This window comes from Centropristis striata, chromosome 6 (assembly GCF_030273125.1).
Source record: "Centropristis striata isolate RG_2023a ecotype Rhode Island chromosome 6, C.striata_1.0, whole genome shotgun sequence".
In the NCBI taxonomy this organism is placed as follows: domain Eukaryota; kingdom Metazoa; phylum Chordata; class Actinopteri; order Perciformes; family Serranidae; genus Centropristis; species Centropristis striata.
Window position 1 is genome coordinate 10,272,198 of NC_081522.1, and position 17,737 is coordinate 10,289,934.

The window sequence follows — 17,737 nt, forward strand, 5'->3', positions numbered from 1 at the left end:
AATTGAAACAATCAAGTATACAAATTGCATACATGTAAGCAACATAATGGTACAGATAAATATGATAATGAATAAAAAATAGCATTGGGATAAAGAAACGTAATATTAAATTATTACAAGTAAAAAAAGTGTTATTCTTTAATTCTTGAAATTTTGCTTGAATTCAATGTTATATTATCATGTTCAAAATGCATAATGACATGTTTACACTCAAATGTTGATTTATGATTTGTCTTACACCATATATAGTCTTTAATTTGAGTTAAAAAAAGTAACTGAAAATAGATGGATACAATGGTAAAATAAATGTGTTAAAGGCATGCTATGCAGGAACAGTCACTTATTGTTTGTAAACAACATTCACATTAGCCCCTCCTCCTCGCTCAACAAAAGTGAAAGCAATCACCAGATTCACTCTGGTTTTGGATCAAGCTTTGTTTGCTTGATGTTTTGCCTTGCTATATTTAAGTTTTTTGGCACAGTTTCTGCTAATTTCATAACTTTGTCCCTGAAGGCTGACACCCAGAAATGTCACAAACACAGCGAAATGAAAAGAAATGACTTACAGAGGGCAGGTCTCTGCAGATTCAGACACTATTACACACTTCCAGTCGGTTGTAAGTGATAATCGAGAGGGATTTTTCTTATATCCCTTTTTTATACTGTACAATGGAGTCTGTACATTGTTTTTAGGAAAATCCTGAATAGTGTTTCATAGGATGCAATAAGTATATGTTTATTGTTGCAATCAGCATTCATAATGTTAATACCATTTAGCATCAAAGGGGTTATATCCTTGTGCTTTTGTAATTAGATTCAGACACTGCCATTCACTTCCAGTCGGTATTAAGTGATAATTGAAAGGGATTATTTTTATATCCCTCTCAATCCCTCTCTTGATTATTTATTTAATACCTATAGAGGAAGTCTGTACCCTGTTTTAGGAAAATCCTGCATAGTAAAAGCATGGTTAGCAATTGCAATATGCAATATCTAGGAAGTTGGAGGAATAAAGATTTTTATGGTTTATATTAATGAATACTTTTTTTTATTCGTATTGGTTATAATCAAGGCTAAGCCCCAAAAAGCTTTTCCGCAGTGAGAAAATTCCCTTTTTCATATAATGTATATTGTTTATGTTTATTATTGCATTAAGCATTAATAATGTAAATACCATTCAGTATCAGGGACCATCCTCTGTTTCTTGAAATGTTAGATCATTTTTTCATTTACTTTTAGCTCTTCAGGTGTCACGAGCTCATTGGCCGCTGGGAGGCGCGCAAGACGCGCGAGAGCAGAACGTGTCTGGGCACGCGCAGCTGACTGACAGACAACTGTTGCAGCAGCAGCAGTTGAACATACAGTCTATGAGTGGAACTCTCCTCCCGCTGAGAGCACCGAGCCTGGAGAGCCTGCTGTCTTTTACTCTTTGAGTTAAAGAAAAAATGTCTAATTTTCTCTCTGCGGGCAGAGAAAGTTCCTGAGGACTCACCGAGCAACTTGTGAGACATGGCAGCCTCTGAACTTTACACTAAGGTAGGTAGACCGGGTAAGACTGACGGGTTGTCCAGCTCATTCAACGGTTTTCTTAAGCTAAAGTTATGCTAGTTTACTTATCGTTCAACATATCTGTTAGTAATAGGGATTAACTTTTTCCACTTAGACGTGTTAAAAGAACTGCTATGGGTTTTTTAAAATCTGAGTAAACTGCTTTTTCATTTCTCTGTCTGTCACTTAAAATAAACCGTATCCATCCACATTATACGCATAACTACACTCTGCTTACTTCAAGTTTGCTTTCCTGCCATTTTCCTACTGAGCTACATTCCACTGCTGTAGTTTTGTTGTACAGTGGTTGAATGGCTCTGACCCGGTCCCCCCTCCTGTGCCCATCAGTATGCCCGTGTATGGCTGCCAGATGCAGGAGAAGTGTGGAAGTCAGCAGAGCTTATCAAAGATTACACTCCTGGCGACCTGAAGCTGACTCTGCAGCTGGATGATGGCACGGTGAGACAGGCAAATGCCACCACATTCACACGCACATAGCCACACAAGGGAGATAGAGGCACTGAGGTGGAAATGGGTGTGTGATGTTCTGTCAAAGAGCCATGCACATATTTCTCATCAGGAACACTGGCAGTAGAGCCTCTTAAATCTCTGTGTGCTGTGGGATTATTCGAGGCAGCTGTGGTGTTTGGTAAATGCACATAGATTCCCAGGAAAGACAAATACACTATGCCTCCGTATGCAACTCTGCAAAACTTTGAAAAACATGGGTGGATGGACGTATGTATGTATAAATAGTACTTCTTTTTACTCAGCTTTGTTGCTACCTGCAGCTGTGATGTCGAGTTTGGGCACGCACTTCAGGTATGGAAATAAGGCCAAAGCATTATCATGAGTGAACATGAACAAGCCAAGCACAGTGGTTGCTAGTTAGCTTTAACACGAAGAACAATGTTGTCAAGATTTAACCATTGCTTAACCATCTATTTTTCCTTGTTATTTGTCTTTTTTCACCCACAGGCATTTTCTTCTATGAGTAAAGCTAATTGCTGTCTTTAGTCTCATACTGTCGGTAAATATAAGTAACTTCTAGTTTCTTTCCAGGTAGTGGAACACAAAATAGACCCCAAAACCAACAATCTGCCACCACTAAGAAACCCCAACATCCTGGTGGGGGAAAATGACCTCACATCTCTCAGCTATCTGCATGAGCCTGCTGTGCTACACAACCTTAAAGTGCGCTTCATCGATTCCAAGTTGATTTACACATACTGTGGTAATGTGCTTGATCTTCTTTGACTCACACTATCACTGTCACTGTAGACTTTGGAGCCCTGCTCACTGTACGCTCTGAGATAATACAGTACCATATGCTGATTATGTGGCTGAAGTTGCTCTTAAAGGAGACATACACTAACATGTATGGCATTAATGTGAGATAAATAATGTACACAAAGCAACTACAATCAGGGATCTCTTTTCATTAATATAAATATATGTCAGATAACATATGTTTGAGTTGCATTAATAGTCTTTTACTTCTTGTGACATTTAGGAATTGTCCTTGTTGCCATCAATCCTTATGAGAGCCTGCCCATCTATGAAGCTGACATCATTAATGCCTACAGCGGGCAGAACATGGGAGACATGGACCCCCATATATTTGCCGTAGCAGAGGAAGCATACAAACAGATGGCCAGGTTTTGTAACAAATACATTCCATTTTACATTTTAAAACAAAGAACAGGTTCATTTCCTTTTGTGCTGATACTCTATGTTATCACGCTGTTTGAGACAGAGATGAAAGAAACCAGTCCATCATAGTGAGTGGCGAGTCGGGAGCTGGAAAAACAGTCTCTGCTAAGTACGCTATGCGATACTTTGCCACAGTCAGCTGCTCCTCAGGCGAGGCCAACATTGAGGAGAGAGTCCTTGCCTCCAACCCCATCATGGAGGTAACATTTAACACTGCAGGTAAATAAGACAAAATTATTAAGTTATAGAGGTTACTGAGAGCATTTTGGATGTTTTTTCTAGGCTCTGGGGAATGCCAAGACAACAAGGAATGACAACAGCAGTCGCTTTGGGAAGTACATTGAGATTGGGTTTGACAAGAAGCATTGCATTATCGGGGCGAACATGAGAACCTACTTGCTGGAAAAGTCTAGAGTTGTTTTTCAGGTAAATTTAATTTTTATGGTTTTAACTTGCATGTCTTTATGTGAGTACAGCCAGTGTCTGAATGTGGCCCTTCTTATCTTTCTATCTTCTCGGTTTTTACTCACAGTTAATTGATTTTAAGAACTCTCATGTGCATCTAACATGTAACATGTGTATATCTTAGCAACGCAATCACAAACAACATAAACAATGCTAATTTTAGGCGGCCTGTCCCTAGACTGAGAAAGATGGCAAAATATTGGGTTTTTGTTAAGCAACTGTGGACTGTTTTCAAGAAAATGTGGTGATATTAGTTTAACCCTGGGTTTATCTAAATGCTTGCTTTTTATGCATGCATCTATAGCCACTTTTACTGAATGTGTTTGCAGTACTTGTATAATGTAGTTAACTACCATTTTATATCTTTTTTGCATCACTAATAGACCTATGAAGAAAGGAACTACCATATATTCTACCAGCTGTGTGCCTCTTCACATTTACCAGAGTTCAAAGCCTTCAAGTTAGGTATGAAAGTCAATAAAATATCACTTGCCATTTTATCCTGATTTAGAGAACAACAAATCTATGTAGTCTATTTAATACAATATCTTATTTTAAGGTTGCGCAGACGACTTCCACTGTACTAACCAGGGTCAGAGCCCAGTCATAGATGGAGTGGATGATGCCAAAGAGATGTGCAATACCAGGAGGGCTTTCTCACTGTTAGGTGAATGTTTGCATTTACATTATGTTGAATGGACAGTACTGTACATTATACATCTTTTTGTTTCTGGGTTTTCTTACAGGATTGATCAAAATTGTCTGTTTTCATTGTAGGAATCGGTGAAAGTGATCAAATGGCAATTTACCAAATTCTGGCAGCTATACTCCATCTTAGCAATGTGGAGGTGAAAGAACAGTCAGCAGACAAAAGCAGCATATTGGTAAACACTGATTACCCCTGGACACAAAAACAGCAATAACAGAGTATATCACTGACGATACCTATCATATAGATATTTTTGTGTGTGGATGTGATCGTTGTTGTCAATGTATTTCCAGTCAGACAATGTTCACCTGATGGTGTTTTGTGAGCTGATGGGGGTGCCCTGTGAAGAAATGGCCCACTGGTTATGTCACAGGAAAATCCAGACGACCACAGAAACCTATGTCAAGCCTGTCTCCAAAATGAATGCGGTCAATGGCAGAGATGCGCTAGCCAAACACATCTATGCCAGACTCTTCAGCTGGATTGTGGGCAATATTAACAATGCCTTGAAGTCGGCAGCAAAACAACACTCCTTTATTGGTGTGCTTGACATATATGGGTAGGTGTTCCCCTCCAGGTTTGTGCATTTTTATGTTCCCTGGATCACCTGACAATAATTAACAATAATTTAAATGTGTTATTTTTCATCAGGTTTGAAACATTTGAAGTCAACAGTTTTGAACAGTTTTGCATCAATTATGCCAATGAGAAGCTTCAACAACAGTTCAACCTGGTATGCATATTTTTCTTTTTCTCAGCACATTCATTTTGTAGTCAAACTTTACATGTAAATCATTTTCAGCTTTCACTTTCTTCAGCATGTCTTCAAATTGGAGCAAGAGGAGTACATGAAAGAGGAGATCCCTTGGACACTGATTGATTTTGATGACAACCAGCCGTGTATCGATCTCATTGAGGCTAAGCTGGGTGTACTGGACCTTCTGGATGAAGAGTGCAGAGTAAAATGCCCATTTTGTTCCTCTTAAGCTACTTTCCACTGAAGGAATCTCCAGCATGCTGTGTTTGGAGGTTATGAGTAAGGCCATGACTAACTGATGTGTCAGCTTTTCCTGTTTCCATAGATGCCCAAAGGCTCTGACGACACATGGGCTCAGAAACTGTACAACACACTCCTGAAGCAGAATGCTCACTTTGATAAACCCAGGTTATCAAACAGAGCTTTCATCATCCTCCACTTTGCAGACAAGGTAAAACATGACTGTATGTCTCATGCTGCGTCTCAGTGGTCAGCACATGGATGACTCATGCTTTCTACTCTGAGAGCACCAAGAGAGCCAAGTGTAAAATTATATTCACTTTCCGCTGCAGTTATGTACCTTCACCACAGTTTGAGGGTTCTATTTATGAGAGCAGTACTAATTCAGTCTACTTCAGACTCTGAATGATGAAATATAACCTTTACTCTTTTAGTGAAAGAACACTGTATGACCTGCTCCTTTTTTTTCCTAGGTGGAGTACCAGTGTGAGGGTTTCCTGGAGAAAAACAAGGACACAGTCAATGAGGAGCAGATAAATGTGCTGAAAAACAGCAAGGTGAAATGATTTATTAACAAGTTATATCTTCACTTCCCAGTCCTTCTCAGTGAGTGAGTTTTTGGAGGTCACAGGAATTCAGTGTCAAAACCTCAACATAAAAGCAAATCATTTTGAGCATATTTTGTGTTGCAAGTCTCTGGGCACACACCCATGAATTGTTCAACCACATCTATTGGAGGAAATACACCTACTTTTGACTTTTAGATTGAAAACACTGCCATCTGCTGTTCAAGTATAACTTTTTATTTTGTCGGTTCAATCTGAAAAATGGTCTTTTCAGGTTGATTGGCTGTTGAGGCTGTTTGAAGATGATGAGAAGGCAACTAGTTCCACAAACAAGCGTACAGGTGTCACTGGAAGGGCTAGTAAGAGGGATACTAAGAAGACTGTCGGACTGCAGGTGAGAAACTGAGAAACAGGTGAAAAGACATTTGATAGTGTGGGAAAATGTCTCCCAGAGCAATGCTAGACCCCACTCTGCATTATCTTGGATCCTCAGCAGCACATCCCCCAAATGGGAACTCCATCGGATGAACAGAAAATTGAAGGACAGACAGACAGAGACTCCTTCCATTTTAATTCGATTAATAACCCTGAGGAAATGTCCAATTGGATTCCTTCTAAGTGATTGTCATTCAAACAGATACAATAATGGATACTAGAACTGAATGCTGAAGGACCTTTCTACTAGTTCATGTTTTTCAACATTTATTCCATACTAAAGATTTATCTTTCTCTTTTTTCTCAGTTTCGACAGTCTCTTCGTTTGCTGATGGACACACTAAATGCCACAACTCCTCACTACGTACGCTGCATCAAACCAAATGACCACAAATCTCCATTCATGTGAGAATGATTTCACTCTTGTATTTGACACGATTATCTGTAACAAGCACAGATGAAAGACTAGCACATTCATTTTTTGTAACGGTTGTTATTATCCTCTTTATCTATTATAAAGCATGGATCCTGTGAGGGCTGTGCAGCAGCTTCGAGCATGTGGCATCCTCGAAACAATCCGGATCTCAGCAGCAGGCTTCCCATCTAGGTAGTTTATCAACAACAGCATGTGGTGCAGAGCACAGTGCCTTGGGCAGTTTATACCTTTTAAAATACATGGCTCTCTAAGAAAATCATTCTATCTTTTTCTATTTACATGAATATTGCAGATGGACCTATCAGGAATTCTTTAGTCGTTATCGGGTCCTCATGAAGCAAAAGGATGTTCTTTCTGACAGAAAACAAACCTGCAAAAATCTGATGGAAAAACTTATAAAGGTATGTCTGAATTGTGTAAAAGAAATACTATACTACTAACTTTTTTCAGAAACATTACATATTATACTGTATTTGCTAATGTAGTTTTTGTTTGGCTCCTAGGACCAGGATAAGTTTCAGTTTGGCAAAAACAAGATCTTCTTCAGGGCTGGTCAGGTGGCGTACCTGGAGAAGCTGCGTTCTGACAAGCTGCGAATGGCCTGTGTCCGCATCCAGAAGACTATCCGCTGCTGGCTGGCCCGCAAGAAGTACCTGAGGATGAGGGAATCTGCTATCACCATACAGAGACATGTACGGGGTCACCAGGCACGCTGGTGAGTGGAGACATTAAACAACAGCAGAGTAAGATGTCAATAGGTGTATGAACCTCTGGCTGATCTAACATATTCCTTACATGTTTTTTTCCCTGTCAGTTATGCTAAGTTTCTGCGAAGAACCAGAGCAGCTGTTGTCATTCAGGCGAGTGTGCGAATGTGGCTGACCAGGAGACGCTACCAGCAGCTGCGCTCTGCAGCCATCGCTATTCAGTGCTTCTTTAGGTCCTACGTGGCTAGAAAGCAGTATTATAAGGTAAGGCCGTTAGATTAGCTAGAATTCTTCACTTGTAAGGTCTCCTTTACTGGAAGGCTGTATAGTGAGCATATGATTTTACTAACATAATTCCAGGATGCAATATTACATCAGCCTTAAATTTAGCTTGACCATTGAGTATTTAAAGGGAATTGTTGAACATTACAATAACTAAACTGGATTTAGTAGGTGCCACAAAGAAAACAGGAATTAGTGCTTCTTGAATATAATATGAAAAGGTTCCCAGCTCATAGGAAGCCCAGATGTGCCAGGTTCCATGAGTAACATTGTTGAGCAGCATTACACAGAGTGCACCAGATTGTTTTGCACTTCCTAAACCTTGATCGCTGTGTAAGATTCGTAACAGTTAAGTCATATGAATAGAGACCAACAATGTTCATGCTGACCTTTTTGACCCTGTTTACACTTAAATTAAATTTTGTTATTTGTTACTTTGTTCAATAATGAACTATGTTGGCTTTTGCACTTTGTTAAGCTAACATTAGCCAGCAGTATTTCTGTTGAGACCTTCTACATTCATTTGGAAATAAACCCTTAATTTTAGTAAGATATAAATAATAATAAGGAACAAGTATGGCATTTAAGACCAAAACTATTGCAGTTTACTTTATAATATAGAAATAATTTGAACATCATGCTAAAGAGAGAATCCAAAATGTTGAATCTATGGTCTCTGTATCTGATCTTCACTCTTTAGCATTTACTAATAGCAAGCCTACCATTTCACTTATAAACTTGATGTTAAATATTGGTCTTTTCTCCACAGTTGATGTATGAGCAAAAAGCTGTTGTCATCCAGAAATGGGTGAAACGCTGGCTGGCTAGACAGCATTACAGACACACCGTGGCAGCCATTGTCCTTCTGCAGAGCTGCGTACGTCGCATGAAGGCCAAGAAAGACTTAAAGAAGCTGAAAATGGAGGCACGCTCTGTAGAGCATTTCAAGAAGCTTAACTTTGGCATGGAGAACAAGATTTTGCAGTTGCAGCACAAGATAAATGAGCAGGTAAGTATTGTGAGAGAGTTGGTATTTAGTTTTGTTTGTGTCAGGTTGTGGTTTACTCTGGAATCTACCATTATAAAAACAACTGAAGCTGAAGAAACATTAAGTCATTGGGAGTTGTCATATCACATGCACAGCATGTGTTTGTTTCTCCCCCTGCAGCATAAAGAAAACAGAGTGCTCAGTGAGAAGTTGAATACTGTGGAGAAGGCCCAGACTGCAGAGAGAGACAAACAGAACAGAGAGATTGAAAACCTACGTAGATCAGAGCAGGAGGCGAGAGCCAAGACAGTGAAGCTTCCCTCGCTGCTGGAGCAGCTCTCTTTTCTTCAGCAAGAGCTGGAAAACACCCGCAGAGAGAAAGAAGACCTGGAAGAGCAGAAAAAGGTCTACATGGCAGAGACACAACAGGTATTCCCTACTACACTTCATTTAGATTTATCTAACTTCACTGGCAGGCAGCTCCACAGGATTTTTTCTAAATGACGCTCTTTCTTAACTGGAATGGTAAAAGATGAGGTAAATGACATAGCATGAGGTTTGTTTATTTTACTGTGTTTGTCACCAATCAGCTCATCTTTCATCACATTAATCGCATTTAAAGAATTTGTGTTTTATTTTTATTTTTTGTATGTATGTTAATCTGGGTCAGGCATTTGTTTTTATTTTCTGCTGCTTTAAATTGCCTACTAATTTGTTTTAGGATTTTTCAATTTGCTTGACCAAAAAGAACGGGGCCTTCATATATTAAGGTTAAAGGATTCCAAAAATGTACTATGGTAGCCTATTGATTACAGTGATATGTAATGTGAAACCTTTGAGTCACAAAAGGACAGAAGTGAATGCAAATAGGAACTTCCCTTTGAGCATATGAGCTTAGTAGCATATTTTTTTCAGTTTTTGTAGAACCTTTCAATCTATAACCAATAGGAAACAGACGAAGATTACATGATTTTGCCTCCTCTCATGATCAGGTGGTAGAAGACCTTAATATGAAGAACAGCTTGTTGAGTAGCGAGAAAGATGAACTGAACAAACTCATTCAAGAACAAGCCCATCAGTTAACAGGTACTAATCAGTTCACCTCAAACCTTCACAATCATTACGTTTTTGCTGCATTTGGGAGGAATAAATAAAACAAAACTGTTTTGTTTCAGGTATTAAAACCAATGACGGGAATTCAAAACAGCTGGAAAAGGACTTAGCTGAAGAGCGATCCCGCTACCAAAGTCTGCTGAGTGAACACCTGCACCTGGAGGAGCGGAACAGAGACCTGAAGGAAGAAATGAGTGTCGGCATTGTGAGTGTCACTTCATTCAGAGTTCCAATTTGTTGACATTACAACAGTAGTTGTCATTTGATACATCTAAACCTGTGGATTTTAACAACATGGCAATTTCAAGATGGTGTCACAAACAAGAATCACTTAAATTCAAGCAAAGCAAAAGCTTTCAAAGATACAGAAACCAATTATCTGGACCAACGTGTCACTGTACAAATTATACTTGACATTAGAAAAAGGTTTTTCATTTTTTCATGGCGGAACAAGTTTGGATCTGTCTACTTATTCCTTCTGTAACATGTTTATTTTCACACCTAACCAGACTTCAAGCAAATTTGGTCACAACAGGACAGACTCCAACTACAGCAGCAACTCCTCTGAGTTTAGTCAGAGTTTAGGCTCTACTGACGGAGAAGATGGCTCCATACAAACAGAGGTAATGTGGACAACTACACAATATCATCCCAATTATTTGCACTGATTGTTTGCACCATTGATTATCAGCTTGACCAACCATGGCCAGTGACTGGCCGAGCAGTTCCAGATACAGCCAACTTTGCGGCAGTCATTGGTTTATATCACATGCACAGTGGCAGAGACAGTAACTGACACACATACAGTGTTGATGACTTGGCAACTTGTTCATTAAATTAAGCAACTTTTAAGAACCTCTTTGTGACTTCACTTCTTAAAAGCCATTAATGACCAATTTAGGGTCTTATTCAGACCATCAGGGAAACTGCAAGAAAATTGCAGCATTATCAGAATCGATTGAAAGTGATGCAATTACCAGACCAAATGTATCTTTTTTGAGTTTGAAATTCTCACTCAATACAAGCTTAAAGGTGGCTGTAAAACATTGTATTTTCTATAAAAGAATAGCAGCTGCGATGTAAACTCAGTCAGTTACAAGGAATTCTCGTTTTCAGGTTGGAAAAACTGGTGTCCCCTACAAACAGAAGTTTTATTGATGTCTCAGTGACAGTGTTGGTGATAAAATGATCACTATGAATAGTTAGTGCAAGTGGTTTCTGGACACTTATTTCTTGGAACAGCTGTGGGAAGATATTTTTCTGGCCTTGTCTGTGTTATAATCCTATTAGTGCAGCATTCTAGTTAGTTTGTGAGGAGATTCATCAACCAATGCCTGGTGTGTTTTGTTAGGATGAGACCGAGGCAACAGTGGACTTGCCAGTCCTTCTGAAGCTACAGAGAAGAGTGAAGGAACTGGAGCAGGAAAAACATGCACTGTGGCAGCAGATTGATAAAAAAGAAGAAGCCCAACAAGTAAAGGCAAAAGTATGGACTGAAACACAAATCTTGTTTCTTAATGGTGAAAGTTGGTGGTTTAAGTTATTTTTGGTTTATATTTGTGGCTGAATGGTTGGTATTTACACTATGTGTATATTTTCCTAACAAGGAGGTGGAGAAGCAGAAAACAGTTGGCAGAGCAGAGCTGGACTTGGAAAAACTGAAGGTATGACTAGGTCTGGTACTTCTTTGACTTTGTCAGGTACCAACTACGCAAAAAGGAAATGTCCACAAAGAGTCATCACATTAATAAACCTTAAAACAGTTTTCTAATGTACAGTTGAATAGAGCCAAAAAGTAATTTGTAGATGTTTTGTGATGAGTTGTTTATGTTTTTCTAAATGACTTAGCGGCAAGAACTGCAGTCAGAGAACAAGAAGTTGAAGCAGGATCTAAATGAGCTGCGGAAGTCTCTGACCAATGAGAGTGGTGAATTGGCGCCCCCTGCCCCCGGCTCTCTGCCCTACAACATACTGCTGGAGCATCTCAGTTCTTCCAATGAGGAGCTGGATATGCGAAAAGAAGAAGTGCTGCTCCTCCGGTCACATATGGTCCGCCAAGAGGCTCTTAAACATAAGGTGAGAAAGTAAATTACATTGTCACATTCTAATTTTGGATTCAGTATTTTTGGATTTCATGCAACAGACATCTAGCAATACCTAGACATAAATGTTCCCATATGAAATGAACTCTAGGACTCTGCGCTCGGGGAAGGTGTGAAATTAGATCTAAGTGAAATTCCCTCATTTCAAGATGTTGAAAGGTAAGATCACGCAGCTCCCACTCCAGTTTAAATCCATCAGGTGGTGCAGTAAAGTGCTATTTAAATTAACTGACGCTGTTCCTCAGGTCCACTGACATCCATACACTGAATGAGGATGGAGAGCTGTGGCTGGCTTATGAAGGCTTGAAAGAGACCAATAGGTACTGAAATGATATTCTTTAGTTGGTTCACTGAAGCACGTCCGTGCCATATGATACTGAATACCATCCCTCCATCTTTCAGAGTTCTTGAGTGCCAGATGCAGGAGCAGGAACGTGTTCACAATGAGGAGAATAGGAAGCTGCTGGAGGAGGTGAAAAAGTTGAAAGCTGAAAAGGAGCAACAGCAGAAGCTTCTGGCCCAGAGCCTCCTCCTTCCTGAAGATGCTCGCATTGAGGCGAGCTTGAAGCATGAAATCACACAGCTAACAAATGAGAACCTGGTGGGTCTGCTCACTGCTCTGGATCTGAACTATGCTATTACTGGTTCTTTAATCTGTACTTTTTAACATTTTGGTGTGATGTTGCATCAGCAAAGACTAGCATGTAAACAAATGTACAGTTATATAAAAACACTGGACACAAGAGTTTCATAACAAAGAATTCTCATCCTGTTGCTAATGAAAGATTAAAGTTTAATTTCACAGTTTTTAAAAACAAATGATTTAACGAAGTGAAAGTTTGGTTTGACCTTATACTTTTTTACTGTTCACATACTTTTAGGAACTCATGGAGCAGCAAGAGCAACAAGAAAAAACTGTGCGCAAGCTGAAAAAACAACTTAAAGTTTACGTTAAAAAAGTTGAAGATTTTGAAGGTAATCACATGGCATCGACTGTGTTCATACAGTACTTTTTTCTAGATGAGTACATTATATCTACATTAATACAGCACTAATCCTGGTAATTTCTAATATTGTGTTTCTGTGTTTAGCGAGTGCCCAGCAAAAGAATAAAACCGCTGTGGTAAGCACTCCTGCCAGAGCTGCGCATATCACACGCAAAGAGAAAGAGTACCGAGGCATGTTGGAGTACAGGGCGGGTGACGAGAGCCGCTTGCTTAAGAACCTGGTCGTAGGTATGTTGAACCTGCTTTCTTCTAGCAAATCATTTTTTAAAGTGTTTTGCAGAATTGCATGCAAATATTTTTCATAGATCAAGGACACACCTTTTTTGGATTTTGCTTTGAAACGTAATGTTTTCAGATCTGAAGCCTCGTGGTGTAGCAGTCAGCTTCACTCCTGGGCTCCCGGCCTACATCATCTTCATGTGCATACGATACGCAGACAACGTGAATGATGATCAGAGAGTCAGCACTCTGCTCAATTCCACCATCAGCAGCATTAAGGGGGTCATCAAGGTGCAGTATATAACTTTATTATTTAAAAAAAAACAGTGACTGATGATTTTATTTTGAATTAACTTTCACACTCTTTTTATAGAGGAGAGGAGGTGATTTTGAAGTGGTGTCTTTCTGGCTGTCCAACACATGCCGGTTAATACACTGTCTGAAGCAGTACAGTGGAGATGAGGTATGTTTTGTTTACAGCCGTACATGTCCTTTAATTAACCCTGGTAAAGATGTTACAATTATAGATTTTGATTTTGATGGCACAATTATAATCCGAGGAAAAATCCTGGTTTCATGATTATAATGCATAAATGTATCTGATGAGACTACAACTGTATAAAATCATATGATAATTTCTAGTTATAGGATTTATTGTTTTCATTATTGTTACATTACTTTGTTGGTTTTTGCTTTTAAAGTTACTGCATTCGAAGCAGAAAGAATACAGTAACCAAATAGTCCAGTACAAAATCAATATCTCTTTTATATTAAATATAAGCTACCTCTGTAAACATTCACGTCAGTATTTTTCTTTTAAACAAAACAAATAAAGTCCAACACTGTAGGACCACCATCTCCCTCAATGCTCTTTTGATCAACTTAATTCTTTTGTGTTTTAAGTTTGTGTATTTTCTTTGAATAGAGAACTTTTTGGTGAAAAACTGATCTTGTTGGCTTTTGTTTTTAACTGCTACCTTTTGAAACATAGTTAATATGTAAGTACGACCGCTTTATGTTGTAGGCCTACATAATGAACAACACTCCGAAGCAGAATGAGCACTGCCTGGCCAACTTTGAACTGTCAGAGTACCATCAAGTTTTTGGTGATCTGGCAATCCAAATTTACCGCCAGCTCATCAAATGCATGGACGACATGCTGCAGCCCCTAATTGGTGAGGAAATCTTACCACACACAATAACTAACATTGTATTTTTTTCCCAACGGAACCAAATTAAATCAATTTTTCCTCAATTTGTATCTTGCGTATAGTGGCAAGCATGCTGGAGCACGAGACAATCCAGGGTGTATTGGGGTCAAAACCGACAGGCCTGAGAAAGAGAAGCTCCAGTTTCCAGGAGGCTGTAACGGTGGAAGTCCTGCTGCAGCGTCTTGGCCTCTTCTACACCACCATGAATCAGCATGGGATGGACTTGGACCTCATTAAACAGATGGTCAAGCAGCTGTTTTACATCATCTGTGCAGTCACACTGAACAACCTACTGCTGCGGAAGGACATGTGTTCCTGGAGTAAAGGCCTGCAGATCAGGTACAGCTCTTTGGCCAGTTGCAATTATTATTATCATTATACTGTATGTAATGAAATGACAAGGGTGGAAGAGTTTGGATTGAGGTGTTGGATGTTGGTCCTTCTTACGTCAAGCCAGCTTTCTCAAGCAATATCTCAGGCAACAGGTGGACAAAACAAGTAGACAATCATGCATCTTCATAGTATCGGGGTATTAAAAGTTTTACACTGAGAGAAAGACTATGCATTTAACTAAAGAGAACACAGATATATTTTATATGAGAAGGCAATATTTGCCTTCACGTACTGTGTCATAGCAGCCCAAGTGGAAGGAAACTTATGGGCAGAACCTTGCAGTGCACACTTTATATTTTTCGACTGTTTGATTAGGCTCCTTAGATCGAATAGTCAACTATTCCGGGTCACAACCTATAGTTTTATTTGTATGACAAGCAGCACTATTTTTTATCAACCTTTCAATTGTGTCACAGAACAGATTAGACGTTGCCTGACAGTACCTTGGTTCAGTCTGAATTGTTTGTCCACTGCCTCTGGTTTCAGGTACAATGTTTGGCAGTTGGAGGAATGGCTGGCGGAGAGGGAGCTGGCAGACTGCGGTGCCAAGGAGACTCTGGAGCCTCTTGTTCAGGCTGCACAGCTTCTACAGATCAAGAAGAAGACCGAGGCAGACGCCCAAGCCATTTGCAACATGTGTTCTGCCCTCACCACATCACAGGTCCATCATCAGTAAATGTTCTGCCTTTTTAGTCAGAAGACATGATGTGCTGCTTGTGCTTTGATCATGTGTTTCTCTTTACAGATTGTAAAAGTGTTGACCTTGTACACACCAGTGATTGAGTTTGAAGAACGAGTGTCAACCATGTTCATCACAACTATTAAAGTGAGTAGAGGTTTTATATATTATATATTAAGTATAGGCAAGAATGCAGTCTTGTATTCATTAGGATATGTACATGTCTTGTTTGCTTTTTCCTTGTAGGGCCTTTTGAAAGACAGAGTTGAGTCATCCACGTTGATGATGGACCCCAAGAAGATCTTTTCCGTCACACTCCCCTTCACATCCTCCTCTGTGGCCTTGGAGACAATCCAGATCCCTGCTAGCCTCAATCTGGGTTTCCTTGCCCGTATCTAGAACAGAGACCTCTGACATTTAATTCTGTTTCCCAGAGTTAAAACACCTGAGAACGTGACAGAGCACGTTTTGCAGTTTACAATATACAATGTGCACTGCACTGCCTTTTTTGCTGAAGAAACTCTAATCTGACACCGTGCCTTTTGCAGGTTTCTGCAACTTTTTATATTTAATATCAATTGACAAGCACCAAATCACCTGTCCTTGGCCTGATTGTTATTTTGCTATTTAGTGATTTCACAGATCTTACATTTTCTTTTTAGATATAGGCTAGGAAAAAAATGGACAGGCGGAGGGCACTTGCTCTGGCTCTGGTTGAGGATGAGAGTCTGTACCCAAACAAGACATCCTTGTGGGAACATGAGACCCTCAGAAAGAGGAGAAACCTCAGGGGTACCACACGCTGGTCCAGGAGCTTCTCCTGGATGATGGTCAGTTCAAACTTATTTTAGGATGAGTCTGGAACAGTTTGACAATCTGCTCCCAATTCATCCAATTGGACAATGGAGAAAAGTGTGACGCCTGGTGCTTTCTCAGCAGAAAAATGTGAGGAACTCAGCAATGCTTTCATTTTCATTTCAAGTTCAGCCTCATTCTGCTAAAAATGGCTCTGTCCGATCAGGTCTTAAGACTTACCAAGCACTTGTTATTTTTTTTAACTTCACTGATTATTACAGTACTGCAGCACAATAAGGATACATTGTTTACATGCATCTACGTGCTAGCTTTTCAGCACTGCATAGCCAAAGAGTAATAAGTGTATGAATGATGAATCAGCAAAAGTATTTTAAAGGTCATCTCTTGCCACACCTATATTGCTGATACTGGTGTTGAAACAGTATTTTGAGTTCATGGGTTCATTATGCATTCATGGGTATTTTTCCTAGAGTAATATCTAAACTCAGGTCAGGAATGTTTGTCTTTTCACATCGTAACATCTGCAAATGACAAGTTAAATATCCTGGTCACTATGAATTTGAGTGTTTCCATGGACAGATATTTTTAAAAGAAGATTAACCATGAGCTATGTTAACATGAATGTGCATCTGATTTAACTGTTGAAAATGTCTTGAGATGGAATTCTGTTTTATTTCTGTGACTACTAATAGCAGGTGATGGTATTTATGTCCGTACAAGGCAAAGGAACAGAAAATTATTCAAGTATGTATTTAACTGGTCTTAATGTTGTCTGTCATATTAAAGGCTGGCTTTTCAGTAAGATTGTTTGAAGTAAGTGCTTAAAAAATGCTCCACAGTTTCACTACCTCACAAGGTGTGCTTAATATTCTCTTTCTTGAAACTGACACACACACAGTTCATATCATAACGTATGGAATTATATGTGCAGTAGATATCCTTCACTTTTAATTTTGTCTGATCTAAAAAAAATATATTTTTGCTCCTGTGTTTATGACTTGAGAACAGGCGAAAAAAAACGTTTTTTTGTTTGTTTGTTTGTTTGTTGTTGTAATACTAATTTCGGCCACAAGAGGCTGAAGTGCACCACTACCCCATGGTCTAAGTAGGACTAAAAGCATTTATGTTTTCTTCCAGGTGAGTTTTATTTTCATCATGCACTTTTAACACAACGTCTCAAAGTATTTTTACAACTATTTCCCACAGTTGAATAAGAAAATAACTTGGGGAAAATAATCCTGACAGAAATGTATTTCTCCACCTGTTTTTGGATTTAACTACTTATGTACAGTACTGGGGCCTCTGGACTGAAGTAACTTTACTCTTGCCTTTCACTCTAATATCTGGACTT

General features: G+C 39.3%; 1 protein-coding gene across 1 annotated transcript; it reads left to right on the forward strand.

Moving 5' to 3' along the window:
* Positions 1-1,359: 1,359 nt before the first annotated feature.
* Positions 1,360-17,188, forward strand: LOC131973524 (unconventional myosin-Va-like). The gene is made up of 40 exons (XM_059335539.1): positions 1,360-1,536; positions 1,897-2,007; positions 2,611-2,782; positions 3,062-3,206; positions 3,305-3,461; positions 3,544-3,687; positions 4,110-4,191; positions 4,286-4,393; positions 4,504-4,610; positions 4,729-4,994; positions 5,087-5,168; positions 5,254-5,394; positions 5,518-5,643; positions 5,906-5,989; positions 6,273-6,392; positions 6,741-6,838; positions 6,954-7,040; positions 7,162-7,270; positions 7,373-7,584; positions 7,684-7,840; positions 8,628-8,867; positions 9,027-9,275; positions 9,839-9,932; positions 10,022-10,164; positions 10,469-10,582; positions 11,311-11,445; positions 11,567-11,623; positions 11,808-12,035; positions 12,153-12,220; positions 12,307-12,381; positions 12,464-12,662; positions 12,943-13,036; positions 13,153-13,296; positions 13,424-13,578; positions 13,661-13,750; positions 14,312-14,462; positions 14,561-14,837; positions 15,378-15,552; positions 15,637-15,717; positions 15,817-17,188. Exons 1-40 carry the CDS (start codon positions 1,510-1,512, stop codon positions 15,967-15,969), a joined length of 5,457 nt encoding a protein of 1,818 aa, XP_059191522.1. The 5' UTR covers positions 1,360-1,509; the 3' UTR covers positions 15,970-17,188.
* The last annotated feature ends 549 nt before the right edge of the window (positions 17,189-17,737 follow it).